Source organism: Acanthochromis polyacanthus, chromosome 12 (assembly GCF_021347895.1).
Source record: "Acanthochromis polyacanthus isolate Apoly-LR-REF ecotype Palm Island chromosome 12, KAUST_Apoly_ChrSc, whole genome shotgun sequence".
NCBI lineage: Eukaryota > Metazoa > Chordata > Actinopteri > Pomacentridae > Acanthochromis > Acanthochromis polyacanthus.
Window position 1 is genome coordinate 22,772,408 of NC_067124.1, and position 23,402 is coordinate 22,795,809.

Here is a 23,402-nt window from a genome sequence, read left to right on the forward strand (position 1 = left end):
AAAAACTACTTAATACAAGGATGTATTGGTGCCACACGAACAACATTTCTGCTGTAGATTGATTTGCAAAGAAACAACATTTTATTCTTTCTTATTTATTGAGACATTTCAAATACGGCGTATTTAAATTCTCCTAATTAAAGTTAAATGAGGATCAGCAGACTTGTTCCTTTCACAGTATGTTTCATTGTGAACAGTTAGTGAGAGTTTAGTTGATTTGCAGAATATTGGATATATATGTGTTGTGTAAATAGCCTGATAGAAATTATTATGGTAAAAATGACGTCTGAGTGAAATTGCCTCAAATTGAGAGGTGTTTAAAGTTACCCACAAACCCATTCTTTCGATCTCCTTCTTTCTCTCTCTCTCTTCATCAGCTGACTCAGCCTGTCATTGGGCGGGCCCCACAGCCTGTCACTCAGCCCGTTCTTGCTTCGTGATTGGTGTCTTCCTCTCCGGGGCAGTGGGCGGTGTCGACGGAGCCACATGGAGCCAGTTGGGTATCTCTGTGCCAGTTAGTCTGATCCATCCTCCGCTGGATTTGCTCCGGACGCTCCGGAGCATCTTGGCGCATCAGCAGCATCCTCATCTGTGCGAGAAAACATTTGAACTGAACTGAGACAAATATACTCTTCAATATATTTTTACGCGAAACTCTGTTGATGTGACTGTATTTTTCCACAAGCAGTGGAGAAGTGAAGACTTTATTTTTTCCATTTGTGCGTAAAAGTTCATCTTGGTTGAATTATTAATTAACTGGAGCGGAATATTGGCTTCATAGTGTCACTAATATTTGTTCTTTTGCCTTCTGGATGGACTTTGAGCTCCTCTTCATTCATCACAACGGATTTAGCACTGTAAATTATTATTATTTAGGGGAATCCTTTATTAAACTTTCCTTTCAAGCGTAAATTCCTTTCAAATTGGATCACTCTGAGGTACAGATCTGCTCTTCTGGTTTTGTCTTCTGTCTTTTGCAAGTTTAACGGTTTGGATGGAAACATGACCAAAGCTGTAACCGGACCGGTTCTCCTGAACATCCTCCACCTGCTCCCGCTGCTGCTGCTTCATGTCTCACCGGTGTGTCTGTCCGCGCAGCCGGGGCATCCTGCGCGTTACTTCGGCAAAATAGCCGAGAACTCTCCGGTCGGGACGCCAGTGGATGGGGTGGCGATTTCGGTCGGAGCTGCAGGTTGTCATGGTGCGGACTTCAGAGCCAGCCTAAAGGGGGACTACGCGTCGGATTTTAGACTTGTTCACTATCACGGCCATCGGGACTCCAAGGGTCATCTGGGTTTGGTTTCCGCCAAAGCGCTGGACCGGGAATTTATAGCGATGTATGAGTTGGCTGTGGAGCTGTCGCCACGGTGTCTGAGGAAACCAGTCGCCATCCAGGTCGAAGTATCAGACAGGAACGACAACATCCCCCGGTTCACCAGCGGGAACAAGACCATTGAGGTAGATGAGCTGACTCCTCTCAGAACCGAGCTGGCCCGCTTTGACGCAAAGGACGGTGACGCGGAGAGGAACGGACGTGTCACCTTTTACGCGTCGCCGGAGTCTTACCTGCTCCATGTGGTTCCACAAACCGGGCAGGTGAGGCTAGTCGGGCCCCTGAATGGGGTCGCTCATGTGACTCTGCGCCTTTACGTGAAGGACGGCGGGAATGTGGCGCTGATAGGTGACCCGGTGTTCCTGCGCGTCAACGTCCGCCGGTCCAACAGAGCGCGGCGGAGGCCGAGAGCTCTGTCCGAGGAGCTGACCTACACGGTGACCGTCCCGGACCACGTCAGAGTCGGGGACTTGGTGTTCACGGTGCCCGACCAGAGGTTCAGTCAGAGGTGGTTCGAGGTGGTATCTGAGGCGGACTCTCCGGTCCAGATCGAACGGGACTCTGGGCGGTTGTACCTGGCGCGTAGTCTGCGAGAGCCGGCCGAGGTGGTGGTGAAGATTCAAAACTTACGAGGTAAGAAATCGTTTTTTTAAATTATTTTTCTCCGTGCGTAAAAGCGCACAGGAAAGATGTTTACCTGTACGGTCTGATGCTGGATTGAGAGTGTGGTGCCGCTGATGCACAGTGCGCACACTTTGTTGGTTTTACTGACGAAGCTGGAAAATGAACAGTGTTTTTGGGCGACTCTAATGTTGTGTAGGATCCTGCTGTTAATCTCTAACAGCAAAATGATGAAGATGCGTCTAACTCTGACTATTTAGTTTGGTGTGTGTGTTTCAGCTTGGCTTGGTTTTGCGCTCAAACTTAACCAACTCAATGAGTGTAGTGCTCAAAAGGGCAACTTTTTAAAAATGTTTTAAAATTGTGGCAACATCCAAATATATCTCAAAATGATCACGGTGCTTGGTCAGAGGTCAGCAATATAAGGTAAGGTCAGAAATGTGACCAAAACACGCAGAAACAGTGGAATGGAATGTATTTGTGTTATTGTTTGTGGTATTTTTCATAGCTTTCCAAGCAGCTGCAGCACTGATTCCTGTCTACATTTTATTCCTCTAAAGACTGAGTAGTGTTCTTTCAGTGAAGTAAGTGTGTGTGTGTGTGTGTGTGTGTGTGTGTGTGTGTGTGTGTGTGTGTGTGTGTGTGTGTGTGTGTGTGTGTGTGTGTGTTGGCTTTTTTCCAGCAGAGTTTGAATCGACCTCAACCGTCACCGGCTACTTTCCACTCTTTCATTCATTCCTTACAACACTCCACACAACACTGCCAAGTGTGTGTGAGTGTGCGACTGTGTTTGTGAGGGAGGGAGACAGACAGACAGTGTGTGTTGCCAGCAGGTTGTTAAAAGGACAAACAGAATTGACAGTGTTTCAGCATGTGAGGCTAGGCAGAGTAAACACACCTCAACAAACTTCACACACAGATTTTACTTTCAAAATTCAATTAACACACACACACACACAGACACAGTCATCCTTCGCAGGACTGATGCTTGACCAACGGGTCTGCATGCGACCTTGGCTGAAGCTCATTACTCGGATAGTTAAAAGCATTTGACAGAAGTGCAGAATTTGGTTCGCTCTGCGTGCTTGGCTTCTTAGAAACCTGCAATTTTCTATCTGGATTTATAGAGGTCACCCAGCCTAAAAGGACAAAATAGGTATGTGTCACTGCTATTTGGACCACTTCTCTGATTTGCTACCTCTGTGTTGAAGTCTGGATTGAGGTTAATGCAACTTGAACTGTCTGGTCAAAGGATAGCTTTGGAATTTTTCAGCCAGTCTGAAGTCACTCACATGGCTATATAGTAGGCATAGCTAATCTCTGCCATCATTCACTGTCATGGTTTAGAAAAACCAGCTTGGTCAAGCTTAAAAGACATCAAACTTGTCTGGAGTAAAGCATGCCTGGCAGACATTTTTAAGGGCAAAACTGTCTCATACCTTTTAATTTGATTTTACCAATTTTCTGCACCCATCGCTCTTATCTGGTGTGCTCATGAGTTGCTCACAGTTAATTTTAACTAAATTTGACACTATTAGATGAAGTTATGTGTCATGGTCATGTCACAAAACAGTTTTGTTAGAAAAAGCTGTTGAAATTTCATTCTGCTGCAATAAGACAGCAAAAGATCAAGGGAATCAACTAGAGCAAAAAAAAACAACAACTCATTTTTACCCTCAGTGACAAAGACCCACTTGTAAACACTTTACACTAAAGTAAAATTATTTAAAAAAATATTATTTAAGTGAAAACAGAAATCTCAAAGATAGATAAATCAGAAGCTGGAGACCCAGGGAAAGAAAGTACGTAGGATGAAGGATATCGGCTATTTCAACAAACTGACCTAATCACAGCTTTCAGAATGCTCATCTGTCAGTCATAGAAACAGTCAGGCCCCTCCCACATGGTGCTGCAGAGGGACTTAAACAAACTTTCAGAAATATTTGAAGGCCTTATTTTACTAGTCTGAGATGTGTTTCTGCAGCGCCGATCTGTTTGACAGGATGAAACGACGTCCAGATGCTGTTGCGATCACCCTCCTCCCCCACCCAGAGTAAATGTTTAGCCAAGAGCCTAAACTCCTCACATCTGGATGCTGCTGGTGGCAACTCTGTGTTTCTGGTCAGATCTGGCTAATCAGTCGATCCAAACTGCATCTCAGCTGTTTATTTGTAGAAATTAGTCGTGTTTGCTCACCTGGAGCTCTCCCAGGTTTAAACACATGGGCCCAAACAGATCCACAGCCTCGGACAGGAAGCTTTGTTTGTGTTAAAGCAGACTGCAGAGCTCAGGTCGCCTCTGGTTTGTGGCTGCAGAGGAAAAGGGTGTGATTTGGTCGACACGGCGCTGAGCATGCTGTAAACTGGCCGGCTGATTGAGGCAGCCTGCCTTTCGTCGGCTGTGGCTGTGATCTTGATCTGTGGGAACGAGGCCTGAGCAGCAGCAGTCGCCTGATGGAGGCAGCGCGTCAGCCTTTGATTGGTCAACTGGCTCAGCAGATGCTCTGTGCGTAGTTTAAACTGTCTGACACTCATCTCAATCAAATTGTAATCCCATAACTGAGTTTAAAAAGATGTGATTGCAATTTATTGACCAGTCTTCACATATTAACAGAAACACATAATGTAAATATTTGAGGAGTTCTGATCACGATATGTCTGAGAAGGAAATTATACAGCTGATAAAATAAACTTGCTTCACTGTCAAAAACATGAATAATAACAATTTTGGCATTTGTTAATTGAGACAGCTGCGATCTTCTGGTGAATCAGCTCTCTCCTCTGCTGCCAGAACCCACCAGGACCTCACATTCCCACACACTAATCACCTCCTGTATATAATAAATTGCACACACACGACCCTCACAGTACACACAGACATCTACATCATCTCCACACACACATAGGTCTGTCTCTGGCAGGTCATCCATCACTGCAGATGGCAGCAACTCTACTGAGTCTGTTTTGTCCTTGACTTTAAATAAATGCAGAAGGAACTCACACGCCTGTTTTTGTTTGTCCTCTCCTGGGAGGCCATCACTTTTAGTGACTACACTAATTGTCTCTAAATGTGAAATGTGTGAGTGCACTTGAATTGAGCGATTTGAAATCTGATGATTAGCGCCATGAAAACACAGCTCTGTTACTAAAAACGGGAAGACCGATATAGAAATAAACTGTCTAAAACATTTCAGTTAGATATTTGATATGGCATCTTTACTAGCATTTAGAGTGCTAGATGATTTTGTCTATCATCAGGGACTGTTTTGATGTAGATATGTATGTATTGTAATTATATGCAGCCCTCTTTCATGCTAAGTCTTACCTTTGAGAGCACTGATGGTGTTTTATTCAATTTTAATTGTCTTTAAAAGGAGTACAAGCTCTTTGTAGCCCACCATTGATCACTAATTTCAGGCCCCTCTGACCTCTCCTTCCCTGTTGCCGACAGAAACTCCACCTTCTTGGCTTGCAACCCACCACACTGAAAATGTCACGTTTTGGTGAAAATATAGATCATGAAATAATGCAGTTCTGTGCCAGCATTTTGAGGGAACACTAAAGCTGCATTCTTTGCCTGGCTTCACCTAAGACACATGCAATTTTTTTCAAAGAAATACAGAGAAGTTGAGTGAAGGTAACACAGAAGTGCTTATATTACCTTAGTCACAAATACTGATTCGTAGTTGAACTGAAGGTCCATGCTATCAGTCTGCCGGTTGATCAATGTACAAAGCATTTAGATAAGCCAATAAAGTGCCACAGCCATGATTATTTGTTGCTATTCCCATTTGTGACCCCAAGCCCAAATATGACATGAATTTGTCTGGTTAGTGTGCTTTCTTGAAAAGATTTGTTAGGGGAAAATGTACCACTTTTCTTGTCAGTAGACTGTGACTTTTTCAACAAGAGCAAAAGTGAGTCTTCTTTGGTGAAACAAGTCGGTCAATCAAGTCAAATCAGTTTCAAGAGTGTGCATCTCCCAGTTAAACCTCTGTGACTATCTTATCCATATTTTAAGCTTATCAACTGAACAGCTTCATATGTCAGAGAGAATTAACAGCTTGGTTGTAGTTACAAGTTGTCAACATGGGCTGCTACACAATTCTGCAATGTTCCTGTTTTCTCAACCAGCAAAAATTGCATACGTGAGTTTTGGCAGTTTTTCCAAAATAAATGAAGGTAAACGTAACCAGGTAGCAGTTCCGAGTCTGTTTCTCAGGCATACTTGCCCACCCCACCTGGTAAATGTGTGAATTTTGGCTCATAAACTGTGTGGTGTTTCACACTAATTTCATATAGAAGTGGATATTATATTCATGACCTGTTATACAGTTGTACCGTCAGTGTTTAAGGAGAGCTGGTCAGGTTTGCATACTTACAGCATTCAACTATTAACCGTTTTCCATTACTTTTGGCCATTTGTTTACCATTTATCTGTCACGTTTTGCTATTTCAACCATTTATTCATTGCTTTTAGCTGACCACTGCTAATCATTTGTCTATTGCTTTTTACTAGTTTTGATGAATTCTAAATTGGTCCTCTGTCAATGATGGATATTTTTAAATGTAATTTCTGCTTTTTGAATTAGCTGGGCTACTCTTCAATCTTCTATGTACTCCCCTTATTGGGAACTGCTGCAATAAGGGATTTGAGTGGATTTCGATTCAATGAGCAAATTGCATGCTGGATTCAGACTGGATAAAATGCCCCACACAAACGAAGCAAAGCATAGAGCGTTGCACATGTGAAACGGATAAAATGTGAAAACTAACGAAACTGGTGACTATGACTCAGTGAAACTTCACAGAGGTTCTATTTTTTACCGTCTCATTAACTGTAATAAATGTGTTTATTTGCATATTTAAATGAGAAAATCGTTCCTGTTGGCTGCAATTAATGCAGCTGCCTGCACACCGACGGGCCTGTTCCCTCATTAAACTGCAGCTCCACTGTTGTTAACTGTTATTAATTGTTTTACCCAAAGTGTGTTTTGTGGAATACACAAACACACACACATACAAATACACATTATTACACAAACATGGTTCTGGTCTGTCAGGCTTTCCTACAGATTTTCTGTGCTTGGCAGCCCTGAGGTGACACACACACACACACACACACACACACACACACACACACACACACACACACACACACACAGTTTTTTTTCTCCTCCTGTTTATTCTATTGTCTTTATTTCTGGATTTAGCCTCAGGCGTGAAGCAACCTGCCACAGCGCCACATGTTTGTGTGTATGCCTGTGTGTGTGTTTGTGAGACACCAAACACCATAGGACTGTGTGTCCTCGAGGCTGCTGAGCTTCACAGTGATTGTGTGCTTGTCAGTGTCACATACATTGATCACACTAGTCTCGATATGTACGTTTATTCACTGGTATTTCACTGTCTGTTTCTGTGTGTGTTTGTGTGTACAAATGGCTGCAGGACCAATTATTGTGACCACACACTGACGCTCCCTAGAATGACCTTTTTAAAAGACAACAAAGCAGCATTACACACATAAATAATGGACCATATTCATCAAATTTAGCGGTTTTAACAGTTTGGAATTGCTCAAATACTGAAGCTTTGTATATTTTAATATTCTATAATCTTGTTTTGATCTTTAAAATGGTCACATTTTACTGCCATTAGTAATTGGGACACATTTTGCTGGTGTTGGCTATTATGCTCTTGTAAGTTTTTGAGCGAATTGATACAAATTGCATTCTCAGTGTTCAGAGCTAAATGATTCTCAAAAGGCTTTTTAACTAACAGATGTTAGCTGTGCTTGCGCTAGCCATTCGCCACTTCGCCATAGGTGAAGCCTTCCTCAGGATGGCAAAGCCATTTTTAGCATGTTTAGCCACGGTGGCGAAGCTAATTTTGCCTAATAAATGTGAAAAAAGGGTTAACTTACAACTTTTTCATAATTTGCCGAGTGATAATCAAAGAAAATAACAAACCGCGTCTCCTTTACTGAAGAGCGCTACCGAGTATAACCGGAACGACCCGAATGCTTCCGATCATTAATAGATGCACACTGTCACGTGTCTCGTCTCAGCCAATCAGAAAAAAGGATTCGGACTACAGATCTCGCTCTCTGCACCTGGCTTACTCCATTTCCACCAACACCCCTTCCCCTTTGCTACACACACACACACACACACACGCACACGCACACACACACACACGTGCACATACACTTCCCTCATCCCCATGCGTATTTTTCTTCCTGTATTATTGCTATTCAGGCCTTCAGCTGCTATTTGGCTGGCAATTAATTGGTCATTTCATTGTTTTTGAATCTGTCCATTACTTTCTCAATTGAGTGATTAATTATTTGTTCTATAAACTGTCAGAAAAGGGTGAAAAATATATTGTATCAGTATTTCCCAAAGCCCAAGATGATGTCCTCAACTGTCTTGTCTTTTGCCCACAACTTCGCGCGCTGCAGTACAGATACTGAAAAAGTGTGGCTAAACAAAATTCTAGCACTTTAGCCCCAGTGGCTAGAGACAAATTTTCCCTAGTGCAAGCACAGGTTAGGTAAAAGCTAATGTTATCTAGCTGAGGATTTAGCATAGTAGTTATAACTAGGGCAAGATTTTGGGAACTTTTCCTCCATTTTAAAAGTATCAGAGTCCAGTACAGAGAGATACAAGCTATGTTTAACTTAGCTTAGCATAAAGATATGAGGCACAAGGCAAAACTTCTCTCTTATAAGTCTACAATACCATGGACATTAAAATAGTCTCTCTTTAAACTCTAATGATCTTAATTGGGCTATGTTGAGCTAACATTAGCATGCCATGCTAATGTCAGTTTTAGTGCACTTTACAAACTGTTTGTACTCTTCATGTTCAAAGATTTTTAAATGATTCCCCAAAAGCTAAGTAGCAGAATTTATTTGCTATTGAGCAAGCATTTGTTAGCTAGAGTGCTAATACTGGCTAGCTGAAATATTAGCGTATCACATGAGTGTTCAGGAAACTCTCTGAGATTTGAACCATCTTTCCTGAGTCAGACTAGTTTTGTACTCGGTAAGATCCAGGACGAGCACAAAAACTAGTTGGGGAAAAGCTTTCGCTTCCATCAATACAAAAAAATATGTATACCAATACCAAGGTCGCTTTTGTCAAGCAACAAGCACCAACTTTATAATAATACACTTTAATTTTCAAGCAAATTGTGTGTGTTCATTAAAATAAATATCAAATAAATGTAGTGAAAAATGAAATATTTCCCTCAGCATTGTATTACACTATAAGTAGTATCGGCACTATAAGCACTATAAGAAGTCTCTCCGTTACTGAAATTGTTAAAAATTCTGCTATAACCACAATATCTTTGGTTCACATATCTGTATCAGTTGTTAAATGACAATAATAAGACACAACACCAGTATAATATGGTTGATTTTTTTTTTCGGACATGCGAATTACTAAATCATCACAATGTTGTGGCTGTAATAAAAGCAGCACCCTCTTGGGGATGCTAGAGGGACAACAGACTGTCTCATTTCCTTCCCTCTCTGTCTGCCCTCATTCCCCTTTTATTGCTTTCCATCATTCTTCCTCTCCATTGTTTCTGTTTCCCCCTGTTGTCCTAATAGCTTATTGACAGCCAATCAGCTGTATCCTCAGGCAAGACTGCCCACCAATCACCAAGTAGGACAAGGTCATTCCATCCAGACTGCGGCAATAAACACACTCCCAATGCAACTACATGTAACGCATGACATGATACACGCATACAGTATTCAGTATTTAAATATATAATGTGCATTTAGACTTATCCTTGAAATGCTTGCTGACATTTAAATATCTCAGTGTAAAGCATGTTCCTATTTTGCATGAAAATATAGATGTGTAATTGTTGAAATACCATTAAAATGCATGTATTGCAAATCAAATTTAGCTTGCCTTTTAATATAGACATTAGCTAGCTTGACTCTGTTTTTAGTTAAAAAAGACACCAACTAGGAACTGCAGAGCTCATTGATGCTGCATCTTATTTGTGTTGTAATTTGTAGTTTTACAGTGACGTTTGTGCTGAAGCGACTTTGTGGTTTCTTCCAGTCTTAATGCCTAACGATGCAAATTAAGTCCTGAATTACACAGTGACATGACACCGATAATGACTTACTCTGTCAGACAAAAGCACGATTGTTTAGCCAACACTTTTTTACATTTTCACTCAAAATGACATTGTTTTCCTCTTATCTTGAAATTTATTTTTTTCAAATTTCATGAGATGGTTTACGTTTGTGAGGTGGAACGACGGTAATCTGAGCTTTTTTTATAGCATGCTAACTTAAATTGCATAATAACCTATATATGTGAAGCTAAGAATAAGTATAAATTATGCTGCCATATTTTTTTAGATGCTGCATTTGTGCAAAACTAACCTTTCTCCACGTCAGGCCTTTCATCTCAAGATGCAAGACAAAGAAAAACACAGAACACAAAAGAGCATACTATTTTCCATTGTATATTAGCTTCCTTCCTAATTTGAACACATTAGTCATTGGTCGCACTTTGAGATTTACACACTCTTTAGACTATTAAGGAAAACCTCAGTTAAAAAGCTGTTATCTGGGTAGATAATGCCAATTTTAGGCTGGAAGCACAGTCAGTACAGAGGGGAAAAAAGTGCTTTGCCTTGTGTGGACATTAGATCACTTCAACTAAACAATTAATCTATTTTCATAATAATTTTGTGATATTTTAAAGCAAAATGACCAAACATTTACTTGTTCTAGTTTCTTAGATCTGAGGATTTGATGCTATCCTTTGTACTGCATGACATTAAATTGAATATCTTGCATACTAAACAAGACATATCCATCATCACCTTGGGAAGTTGGGTCTTATGACAGGCATTTTTCACCATATTCAACAACCAATAATAAAACTAATTGCGAGTTGCAGCTATGGTGGATGTGGTCTAAAAACTAAGATGTCATGACACGTTTAAAGCAACCTGGGAGATTCTCACACAAATCCATCCTCTAGTGCTCAGCAAAGCTGTACCTCTTACCTTCCATGCCAATGAGGATTTTTCTCGCCCACACAGTGTAATCTTACTGTAGGATTTAATACGCATGCAGTGTATCATGGCATCATCTGCACTAACTTACTCTCTGTCAAACACGCACACGGAGCCAAGCATCAGATCTTGAGAAGCCTTCATCTGGGTTAATTAATGACATACATCAGAGGACACATACACACACATACAGGCTGCAGGCTTGATCACCACTTTGCTCTACTCAGGGTATCACAGGAGACTCTGAGCATGTGTGTGTAAGTGTGCACAGCATACTCACAACCACACACACTTTTTCCATTTCTCTCTCTTCCAACCGTCCTCTCGCCTATTTCCATTCTGCAGCTCATTTTCAGACCTTTGACCTCTCCACCTCTGACCCTCATTACACAACCTCATCTGGGTCACTATTTTGAAACAGTTCACATGGAAACACAAAGGCAGTCTGGCAGAAAAAAAAAATCAACTCTGTGGTGGTCATTTTATCCTTGAAACCTGTGATAAATATCGTTCACTGACAGCCATTTTTTAGCTGAAAAAATGATCTTTTTATCTGTTTGACCTGTTGCATTTCATACAAAAAAGTATTTTACATCACAAGTTCTTTGAATTTCGTTCGAGTCACACTGCTACCAAAAGTTGGGATTTGCAATTCAGTGTAAAGTATCTTGACAGGTACTGAATGGACTGTTGATCATTTTGCTGTGTTTCACAATAGGCTTGAAGAACTTTTATCCCTAAGGGAAATTCTTGGGGAAAGCTTTCGGCGTAAACACAACTTTTGATTTGCGAATAAATAGGGCTGATGGCAAAGCTTGATATTTTTAACCGCTGGTCGTCAGATGTTTTTCCTTATAAGAAAATAAGACTTTAACACTCAGTTGTAATGACAGGACTGGTTCAGATGGAGCTTCACTGTGTGAACATGGCTTATATAACACAAGTGAACAGAGACGTCTTTTCTCTCTGGTTTAGTCGAGCTGTTCTTCTCGCTGTCCTGCACCGACACACACTGATAATACAAACTGACTTCCTCCTCCCCTCGGTCTCTCTCTGCTGAGGGATGAATGGAGGGAAAGAGAAGAATAATCTGCAGTCAGACTCAGACTTTACTTCTCCTCCAGTAACTGAACACCAGTGTTTATTTCAGAAAACAAATCCATCTAACAAACAAACGAGAAAAACAAACCCTGATGTGCATCATGTCAACTTGCAAACAAAAGCACACCAACATGCAAAACAACAATGACCTCAGCTGCGTGTATGTGTTGCTAACGTGTATGTGAGAGATGTTGCACATCTGTTTGCAGCATGTTGGCCTACCCCCCTCAATGCAAACTCGCACACATACGCCCTCAGGACTGTTACACATCATTGTGTCTGTCCATGTGTGTTGACGTGTCCTCGCTAATTGTCTCCCATCACACTCTGCTGCTGTTCTCTTACAGCTGAGGCGCGGTAACTAGATGAGCGGATGGACGAATGAAAAGATGGATGGAGTTGTCAGTGCTGCTGCAGACTCGTAGATTTACTTAAGGTGGAGAGACATCATACGGATTAAAGGTGGTTTTAACTCGGAATTGGTTGATTCTTTTTACAAAAAGGCAAAATTCGTGACAGATAGGTTACAGTTTGAGACCACAGTGCCTGATGCTTTGCCTGAATGATGAACTAACGGTTGGATTTCTGGCAGGTCACAAATTCTGGTTTGCCCTCTGCAGTTTGTGCAGTTCAGTGATCTGATTTTCCACATGACTGCTGTCGGGAGATCTGTTATAAACAGTAGAAAGCTTTTTTTTCAGCATTTCATGGAGTAGAATGTTACATGTGGTGGTTGTACCTGAAATCGTGAATGAAGCTGTGCCTAATATAAAAATACATCATTTTTAAGAATGGGAAATTATTTAAAGTTGGTGATCTGATGAAAGCATTATATGGCCTGATCATGTACAATATGTGCTACAGTGGTTCTGTAAGTGACAGAAATTTGATTTTAAATGTAAACCTCTTTTTAAAACCTTACGTCCAGTGTCAGTCTGAGGGTCACAGAGCTTTCCATGGTCAGTTTTGAAAAATAAGGTTCTGGTATGAAAAGTGACAAACACATCCGAAGCTGCACAGAATAATTTATCTAAAATGACTAAATAAATTGAAAAAATACATAAATCTACAATATCAGATTCTTGGAAAGTAAAACTGAGGAAAAACTGTCAACAGAGCAGCAGAGTTTTGTTGTTTGTGTTTATTAAATCTGGATTTGGTAATCCTTAATATGTGGGATCTCAAAATTCTGCAACTGCAACTTTCTTCGATTTGAATTTATGTCAGTATTTCTATAATATGTTGTTGAAAGAAACACTATTCACTCCACCTAGTGTACCTTAGAAAACTCAATATGTTGACCACAAACACGTTTAAAAACACAATTATGCAGTAAAGGATGCTAAAGCAAGCTATTTATTTAAGGTTAATTTGGCAGGGAAACTATAATAAACTCAGATAAACTGAAAACTGCAGTCGGATGTAAATTGAAGTAGCTGCTAAATACCCAAACTGGTCCATCAGGGAGCAACATGCTTGTTGATGCAAACTGTGAAGGAAATACTGATGATGTTCCGTAAATATTTTTCCCCAATCATTTTTGAACATAAAGCAGATTTAAGTCAAGACCAAAGTGTTCTATTTTTAGAAAAAGCACCGTCTTTAAGCGAAGATGCCAAAAGTCAATCAAAAGCGCAAGTGGCGAGAGAAACTTTTGCGAATAAAGATGAACCGTAGACTTCAGTGGTTCTAAGAGCAGTGATGTGTCAGTTTTATCCAGCAGCGGTTTATGACCTTCACTGATCCCCGCAGCGTGGAGAATCACGTTAAAAACCTTAACGTCTCCAGAGTCCTGGCCTGTCCATCAATCTTCACCGTGACACTCCTCATTCTCTCTTTGTCCTCCTCTTCCTCGTCTCCCTCGGGACTCTCGTTCCTCTCACCCCTCGCGGTTGACCCCGGGGGAGACGGTTTCTCCGTCGGGTGAAAGGACGGGCAGAGAGATGAAGAGACATTCTCGGCTCGCTCTTCCCGCGCTTCAAGCCAAGGTCGCCGCGCCGATTATAAAAGTATACTCTCTGCTCTGCAGCTTATCAGCTCTGAACTGGGCTCCTCAAGGGGATCAGGGGCAGGAGACGGGAAGAAGATGGTGATCCCCGTCCTCTAAAATCTCCCTCCTCACCCCACATCATCCCCCTGGGCAACAGAAAACTTTGTACTTTGCCTGAAGCTCTTGAATTCCTAAAATGTACTTTTTTATATATAGTTTGAGTGCTTGATAGTATGCTTTTCTGTATCTTTGAGAAGGACGGCCTGTTCTTTCTGTAGTTGCTCTAATTATTGACTAAGAACTGAAGGACTATGCTGAGGCACGGGCAAGCAACAATATATCTGAGTGCAGACTTCTAGTTTTGAGTGGGAGCAGAGCAAATCTCTCAGCGAGCACTTGAGTGCAAGGCCGGGGTTTTGTTTTTTGTTTTTTAAGGGAAAGCATTCTGATATCTGAACATGAAATCAAGAAATTATGCTCTCAAATTGAAAGACGTCGCTCTTGAGAAAAGATTGGAATAAACCGCCGTTGAAAACAACTCGATTCTTTCAAACAAACAAACAGTTCCTCTTGAGGATGCGGCAGCCACAGTTCAATGAGTGTGCTTTAAGAAGAAGAAGGGCTTTCATTACGGCTTCATCTGCACACAAACACACAAACAAACACACACACACATCTTGCTTACTTGCTGCTTATCACCTCTCGCAAAGCTGTGGGAGAGAAGATATTGGGGACATTCAACATTTGCAGTAGGCAGCTTCGTTTCCAGCGGTAAAAGCAGGATTTTTCTGCGAGTCTAAGCAAGAATTTCAGTGAACTTCCTGTCACCTGCCTCTCCATCCCTCCGAGCCTCCACCCTTTACATCTAATGTCTGAGATGTTTCTGTGCTCGTTATTACACTGACAATAGAAATGTTTAGCAGACACACTCTGGATTTACACAAGCGGGTGGTTTTATTACATGTGTGTTTTAGACATTTAGTCGACACTGTTTACCTGGAGGTACAAAGGGCTACTGCATGCAAGCTGTTTGGGGCTTGAATTCATAATATTAAGCAGTAATGATAACATTTGCTTTGACTAACAAGGTTAAAACTTACGATAAACAGATGTCAGACGGAGGAAAAGACTGAAACAGGGAGAATATCCAAACAATACCAATAAGATAAGTTTAATATTATACATATTATCATTTTTTTCTTATTTTAGCAAATGATTTTTGTGTTTTATTAAGGAATAAGTGTATACCAAAGTGTAATTATTCTTGTTTTGAATGAGCAATAAAACAATTTAGTGACATAAAAATGAAAAGTTGCTGTTTAAAGAGAATACATCTTAATTTGAGATCTAGTAAAAATTAGAAAAACATGCTGCATTGTAACTTTAAAATTGCCTTAATATCATTAAACATTATGAAACACGGGACTTTGATGATTAACCAGGTACATTTAGATTTTGACCTCCAGTTTTAAATTCTTTCAACTATGATTCTGAACATCTTTTTTAGACGCCTTTAAGTACTAAAACACGTCAGCTACACTCTGTTGTGTTCAAGCACTTATAGTTTACACACGTGGACAAAATTGTTGGTACCCCTCAGTTAAAGAAGGAAAAACCCACAATTCTCACTGAAATCACTTGAAACTCACAAAAGTAACAATAAATAAAAAATTTTTGAAAATTAAATAATCAAAACCAGCCATTACTTTTGAATTGTTGATTAACATAATTATTTAAAAAAACAAACTAATGAAACAGGCCTGGACAAAAATGCTGGTACCTCTATAAAAGATTGAAAACTATTTGACCAGAGTGACATGATTAACTCAGGTGTGTCATTTAATTGACATCACAGGTGTTTCCAAACTCATAATCAGTCAGTCTGCCTATTTAAAGGGAGACAAGTAGTCACCCTGCTGTTTGGTGAAAAGGTGTGTACCACACTGAACATGGACAACAGAAAGCGAAGGAGAGAATTGTCCCAGGACATCCGAAAAAAAATGATAGACAAACATCTTAAAGGTAAAGGCTATAAGACCATCTCTAAACAGCTTGAAGTTCCTGTGACAACAGTGGCTCATATTATTCAGAAGTTCAAGACCCACGGGACAGTAGCCAACCTCCCTGGATGTGGCCGCAAGAGGAAAATTGATGACAAATTGAAGAGACGGATCGTTGGAATTGTATCCAAAGAGCCCAGAGCAACCTCCAAAGAAATTAAAGGTGAACTCCAAGGCCAAGGTACATCAGTGTCAGATCGCACCATTCGTCGTTGTTTGAGCCAAAGTGGACTTCATGGGAGACGACCAAGGAGGACACCACTGCTGAAAAAAACTCATAAAAAAGCCAGACTGGAATTTGCAAAAATGCATGTTGACAAGCCACAAAGCTTCTGGGAGAATGTCCTTTGGACAGATGAGACCAAACTGGAGCTTTTTGGTAAGGCACATCAACTCTATGTTCATAGACTCAAAAACCAAGCATACGAAGAAAAGAACACTGTCCCTACGGTGAAACATGGAGGAGGCTCAGTAATGTTTTGGGGCTGCTTTGCTGCATCTGGCACAGGGTGTCTTGAAAGTGTGCAAGGTACGATGAAATCTGAAGACTATCAAGGCATTCTGGAGAGAAATGTGCTGCCTAGTGTCAGAAAGCTTGGTCTCAGTCGCAGGTCATGGGTCTTCCAACAGGACAACGATCCAAAACACACAGCCAAAAACACCCAAGAATGGCGGAGAGAAAAGCGTTGGACTATTCTAAAGTGGCCTTCTATGAGCCCAGATCTGAATCCCATTGAACATATGTGGAAGGAGCTGAAACATGCCATTTGGAGAAGACACCCATCAAACCTGAGACAACTGGATCTGTTTGCTCATGAGGAGTGGGCCAAAATACCTGTTGACAGCTGCAGAACGCTCATTGACAAATACAGAAATCGTTTAATTGCAGTGATTGCCTCAAAAGGTTGTGCAACAAAATATTAAGTTATGGGTACCATCATTTTTGTCCAGCCCTATTTCATTAGTTTGTTTTTTTTAAATAATTATGTTAATCAACAATTCAAAAGTGATGGCTGATTTTGATTATTTAATTTTCAATAAATTTTTATTTATTGTTACTTTTGTGAGTTTCAAGTGATTTCAGTTAGAATTGTGGGTTTTTCCTTCTTTAACTGAGGGGTACCAACAATTTTGTCCACGTGTGTATGTGCATGATATACACTATGTATTGTAATCATTTTCTTGCTTTCAGTGTTTTGTCATGTTTTTCTACTTGCATACCTCCTTTCTACCACAGCTGCTAAATTGACACAAAATATAAAAGTCAACTTGCGGACTTTTAGTTTTAGTTTTTCGCCCAACATCAGCGTGATTGAATTTTAGGCTCTGTGCCCTGGATTTTATTTTTATTTTTTGCCAAAATGCTATCCCCACAAGCTTGCACCTTCAACATTCTATCAAAGAACCAGGTGGTATGTGACATAATTGGACTGATGATTGAAGCGGCAGAGTTTCAAGCTGATGCAACACATAGAAGGGCTCCAACTTTGACCCACATTTTCTATGGAAAAAAATTAATGGGAATTTTTACTGCTCAAACCAGGGTTTCTAGAAATGGCTCCTCCCTTTTTACAACTCTCATCACCTCTAAATTTAAATTTAAATGAAATTAAAATAAAAAAAATATTTTAAAAGAAAATGTTATTACTGTGGAAGATGACCGTCTTATTGTGGTATTCTTTACAAATGTTGGGCGTGATTGCAGTTCTTTCTGTTGTCTTGTTACATAAAGATCATCACAGGTTAATAAGGTCTCAAAATCTTCCCTTTATTATTTGCAGAAAAGAATAAGAGCTTTTTATTGTTGAAACCCTGATTCACATAGTGAAGTAAGTGCACCAGCAATAGAAAACATAAGAAAGCATTTTGCTGTGTACACACTATTACAAAGTCAAGAACTATCCTGCTGCTGCTGTTGTTGCTGTGGTATTGGAGTGTTAGTGTCTTGAAATGGTTTACACTATTTGAATAGAAGCTTTTTCCTTTCAAATGATTATTTAGAATGGGCCGACACCATTCACGATGATGGTAATGGTGACTGTTAAAGAGTTAATACCGTATGCACATAAAGAAGCAGCACTGGAAGCTCTTTTTCCAAAAGGATTCTCAGCCTCAAATTTTAAAACGAAGCCCATTGACATATCTTTTGGCAATGATTCATGAAGATCGATCTTAAACAGCCAGATTGAATCTGTAAATAACATGTTAATGTCACCTACAAGTGAACCTTGGGACAACGTAGGGAGTTACTGTATCATAACGTCCATTCTGGTGCTCAGAGCAGAAGGTCTCAGCGTTCATACATCCTCTGATGTTCCAGTCTGACCAGTCCATCTGCCACACACACACACACACACACGCACCGCCAGCTGTCACACAGCAGTCCCAGGATACCTGACCCATATGCCGCCTTCGACACATGGACACATATTAATACACACACGCATGCTGTAAATTAATGTAAAATAAACGCACACACACACCCTCAGCAGTGAAGTGAGCCTGCTGAGTCTCTTTAAAGCAAGAGTGTGGGAGTGACGATACTCTCAAGGTCGCCCTGTCTCCTATTCATTATGTTTATACGTCACACACAAACATGACTAAATTGTGTTTTCTATCAAGCGATAAGGTCGTTTTATTACCTATGTTTTCTCAAGCTGCATGTATCTAATTAGAGACATTGTTTTTTTTCTCTCTAAATGTCCTATCAAGCAGAACAATATCAGACTGTAAAGAAACTTTCACAAAGTTGTTTTTTGGTACTTGCAACACTTGGTTAAGTTTATGAAACAATCATGATCTAGTTAAAGCTGAGTGATGTGCCACACGTGGACTCAATGTTTCTGTTATCTCTGCAGTATTACAGCACAGAAGTTCCAGTGTTGCTGGAATCTGTACAGTCTCCATTTCTGTCCTTTTTCTTGCTAGATTGAAAGTGGCTTGCAGTCCAGATTTGACTGGGCATCACTGATGGATTATGCGGGTTCTTTTTTTGTGTGAAACTAGCCAATGGACACTCAGAAAATCACATAATCACTTGGCACTAGAACATTATACATTGTTCTGTGACAAACGGTTGCCCAATTCCAGTTTGCTGACATTTTTCCACATATTTTTAATATAAATCACATTTTATGAGGTCCCCTAAATGCTAATTTAGCAAGATATGCAACAATTTAAAAACCTCTCAGACAGTTGATGCTGAAAAAATAGTGATTTGAAAAAAACATTGTCTTTTACAAACCCTAACAAATGTGCTCTTGCTGCCTGAACAATAAACTTTGGATCTGAACTTCAGTCTGTTAAGTGACGGTCATTCCACCTTTACTAACACCTAAGAACTCAAATGCAGTTCATAAATCTAGTGCTTTTTTTATTCAACCAAAGGCGTGGCCCCTGATAATCCAGCCAGTAATTAGATCACTCTCTCAACATGGTTGGTAAGATATTTAGACATATATGAATGTAATTACTAGGAGGCATGGGAGAGGTGGAGATTGTATTTTGTAATCTGAGGCCATGAGAAAACGGGAAGCTGACACATAAACACCAACAACTTACAGGTATTTATTTATAAGACAAGAGGGAAAACTTGCCATGGTGTAGCATAGTTTGGCAGTGTTAGAGCACAGTCGAAAGTGAGCTGGTGTGCTCCAGCTGCAGTGAGCAGAGAGTGGGTTGATGGAGGAAGAGGCTGAGACTTCATAGATCTGTATATTCTAAATGAGGCAACCATTTAGAGTTACATCTACACCATTTTAAAGCATTATTTTATGCCTGGAGAGAGGCTTTCGTCTAGTTTCATTCATAGCCGAAATACTTTAGATTATTGAGAGACTGTGGAAGAAGATGAACAGTGTAAAGATGCCATCCTAAAGTCTACGAGCTAAAACATCCAGATGTTTGTTTTTGAAACTCACTCCATGCATCCGTTAGATATACCAGCATATTCTTCAGAGGGTCATGAGGAAAGTAAAAAGGACAGGCAAACAGTAAGACGACAAAATTCAAGATTTTAATGAGTTTACTTTATCTATAATTGCAATACCGTTTGAGTATTTCGAGCTATTCACTGTATCAAGCTGTCCGACTTCAACCAAAGTTCTCACTTTCCAGAAATTTTCTCTCTAAAATGTCCAAAGCCTAAACATCAAAGTGGCTCTCGCAGAGACACACATACATGTGCGACCTACTGGCCTGACATTTGAAACTCCACCAAGTGCAAACACACCTTCAGAGGTAGATGTAGAATGACAATCAACCTGAGCACCACACACAAACACACACACACACTGCAGAAACAATAGAGGACTAAACTTTATTTTAGAGTCACATGGTGCTTCAGGGACGGCGACAAAAGTGTAAATGTCCATTGCCTCTCACACAGGCACACACGCACACACACCTCTTCAAAGCAGGGCTGGTAATCCAATATGAAGCAGGTTTGTGTTTGCGACACCGCGGCCTCAAATCATCTCTGACAGGACGGCCGCCGCTCTCTCACACAGCCCGAGGGTCCGCGACGTTGTGTGTGCGTGTGTGTCGCCGTGCCAACCAGTTCAGCCACCACGGTCTGCTAACACCTAGCTGAGCGGTGTGTTTGCTGTGTTTTGTCTGTTTATGCGTGTTTGCGTGCTCAGTGACCGTGTTCCTGTGACTGTGTTTTGTGGGTGTCCTGATTTGGGATTTCATCAGTGTGTTTACATTTGTGCATTTTATTTCTCAGACCTCACTCTTGCCTGCACTGTTGAATGTCAATTGTTATTCACTCATTTATTTTTGACTTTGGTCTAATTATTGTTTATGTTAAGCTACAGTACTTTGGTCAGCATTGAAGTATTACCTCTTTTTGATTTTCTTACATTTCTAACAAAAATGCATAGTTTGAAAATGCAGTATTGAGTGGAAAAATTCCCACTTTGATGAAGTAACATTTTGGTGATTGAAGGTGCAGCAGCCTGAGTTCATTCTGCTGAACTTCTGCTAAAGATTAGCCTAGCCGCGCTAGACAACCCACGGCAACGAATTTAATTCTCTGCCAGGGTGGGTCTAGTTACCCTCCATAAGGCTCGAGGTTGGATGCTCCTAAAACTGGCCGGACGAATCACCATGAAGTGTAGAGTCAGAAGGCGGGCGTAAGTGACGACAGAGGCGCGGCGATTCTGACAGAAACAACCGGCGCACAATAAACGGTTATCTTTCGACTTGGCTTTGGCCACAGCCCTTAAAGATTTGAAGCTAAAATTCAACTTGAAAGATAAACAAAGGACGACACTGAAGTGTTTCATTGAGAAGAAAGACGTATTTGGACTTATGCCGACGGGATATGGCAAATCCTTAATACACCAGTTGGCTCCGCTGGTTGGGAAGCTAATGGGACTTAGCCACAATCCGGCGGTCTAGGAACTACGTCAGCCTATTCGTTGCGCTGATTGGTTGTATACCTACCCAATTGCTGCAGAGTGATTTGATAGGCAACCTTTTAGCCCGCCTCCCTCCCTGTCGAGTGTGCCTAGACCCTTGCGTCTTCAGAGCATGGGTCTAGCGCGGCTAGGCTAGCTAAAGATAGCTTTTTACTTGATTAGGTACAGCGCCACGTTTTAAAGCATATTGGAATAATTTGAACTATAAATGAACTTACTACCATTTCAATATATTAGTCAAATAATATTCAAACATTTGATTCCTGTAGACTAGGGGCTTTAGAATAATTATCTGAGTCAGTTAACGCCTATAAGATCTAACTGAATAATTGTTTTTCTAGTTCAAACTGATCAGGATGCTGATAGAACAGTTTGTTTGTAGGTACTGCAGGGGATTATCCAACAGCAAAGTGTAGTATCTGAATTTTTTGAACTAATATGTGGCAGTGCAATCTTTCCATGTGTTTTATAGTTTGTCATTCGGCCTGAAAACTTTAAACCCTTTTGTGTACTTGTCACCACTTCTGTAGTTCTGTATTGTCTTTGTGGGGCAGAGTACCTGTAGTGTTATGCTTTCTGTAACTGTAAGTCTGAGCAGACCCAAAAGCAGTATAATAACACATCTGTGGTGTTAGCAGATGTCAGTTGGCAATGAAGTTGGACCAGAGCTTACTCCAAACAGACTCGATTGGATACAACATGTGTCTAAGTAACCCTCAAACCAACTTCAGCCCATTTTCTGACCAGCAAATACTGAAGTGACTGACGTGTTTTCTATTTTCCTGACATTATCGCATGCTAATCAAACAATTAATACAATAAATGCAATCTGTTAGTTCACTGTTACATGGTGAGCTGGTCCTGATGCATCTTGTTTCAGGGCCACTTTAGATGTTTTAAAGAGTTGTTCCACATGTTAAATGTGTTTTCCTAAGCTTGGAAATATAATACTTCAGAAAATTCTAATAATTTCTTCTGATTATAGTGGATATACTGTGTTTGAGTTTGATTTTACCTTACATTTCTGCACAACACTGCAAGAAACCCTGATATTATACTGTATTTTGTAGGCATTCCAGCTAATTTCAATATATGCAGAGTACATGTTCAAAAAGACCTTCTCAGCTCGCTTAATTGGGTTAAAAATAACACACTTTAATTACATTAATCATGCAAATCTTAAGTTACTCAATTACAGTGCAATTTTAGTCTTTTTTTCCACTTCACAGCAGTGTACCGACAGTGCATGTGATTTCACCCCTGTGCCTGCAGGTCAACCATACAAACACACACAGATGTTAGCATTAAATATGAATAAAATATAGAGACAGAGAGAACATTTCTGAAACACAAATGTGGAAAAAGTACGAACATGCACGCACGCACACTCCAACACACACTCCCCGCTGAACACTGATGTACTGAAGGTGTGAGGACATTTCTATCTACACGCCTGCTGACTTATTGATGCCACTTGTCAAATATAAATGCATCACTGTGATCCAGCGGAGACACGGAGAAGAAGAAATATTTTAAAAACAGAAGACGAGAGGATGTTTCTCTGTTAGTTTCCCCCTCCGGAGCTTGTTGGTTTTTCTGTCTGATGTTCAGGGAGTTGGAGGATGAAGACGAGGAGGAGGAGGAGGAGGAGGAAGAGGAGGATATCAAAGTGGCTTCCAGGCTGGAGAGTGTTTTACTGAAGATATGTGGCGGCCATTTTGTTGTCTTCTATGTTGGTTTTCTTTTTTAGCCTTCGGGGCAGTGATGGTTAAACAGTTGGACACACACACACACACACACACACACACACACACACACACA

At 40.6% G+C, this 23,402-nt stretch overlaps 1 protein-coding gene across 1 annotated transcript in view; it reads left to right on the forward strand.

Annotated features, from left to right (window-relative positions):
* Positions 1-462: 462 nt before the first annotated feature.
* Positions 463-23,402, forward strand: part of si:dkey-22o22.2 (neural-cadherin) — a 165,843-nt gene continuing 142,903 nt past the window's right edge. The window contains exon 1 of the mRNA XM_022216146.2: positions 463-1,966. Coding sequence (XP_022071838.2) covers positions 1,003-1,966 — 964 coding nt within the window. The 5' untranslated portion in view covers positions 463-1,002. The remainder of the gene's footprint in view (positions 1,967-23,402) is intronic.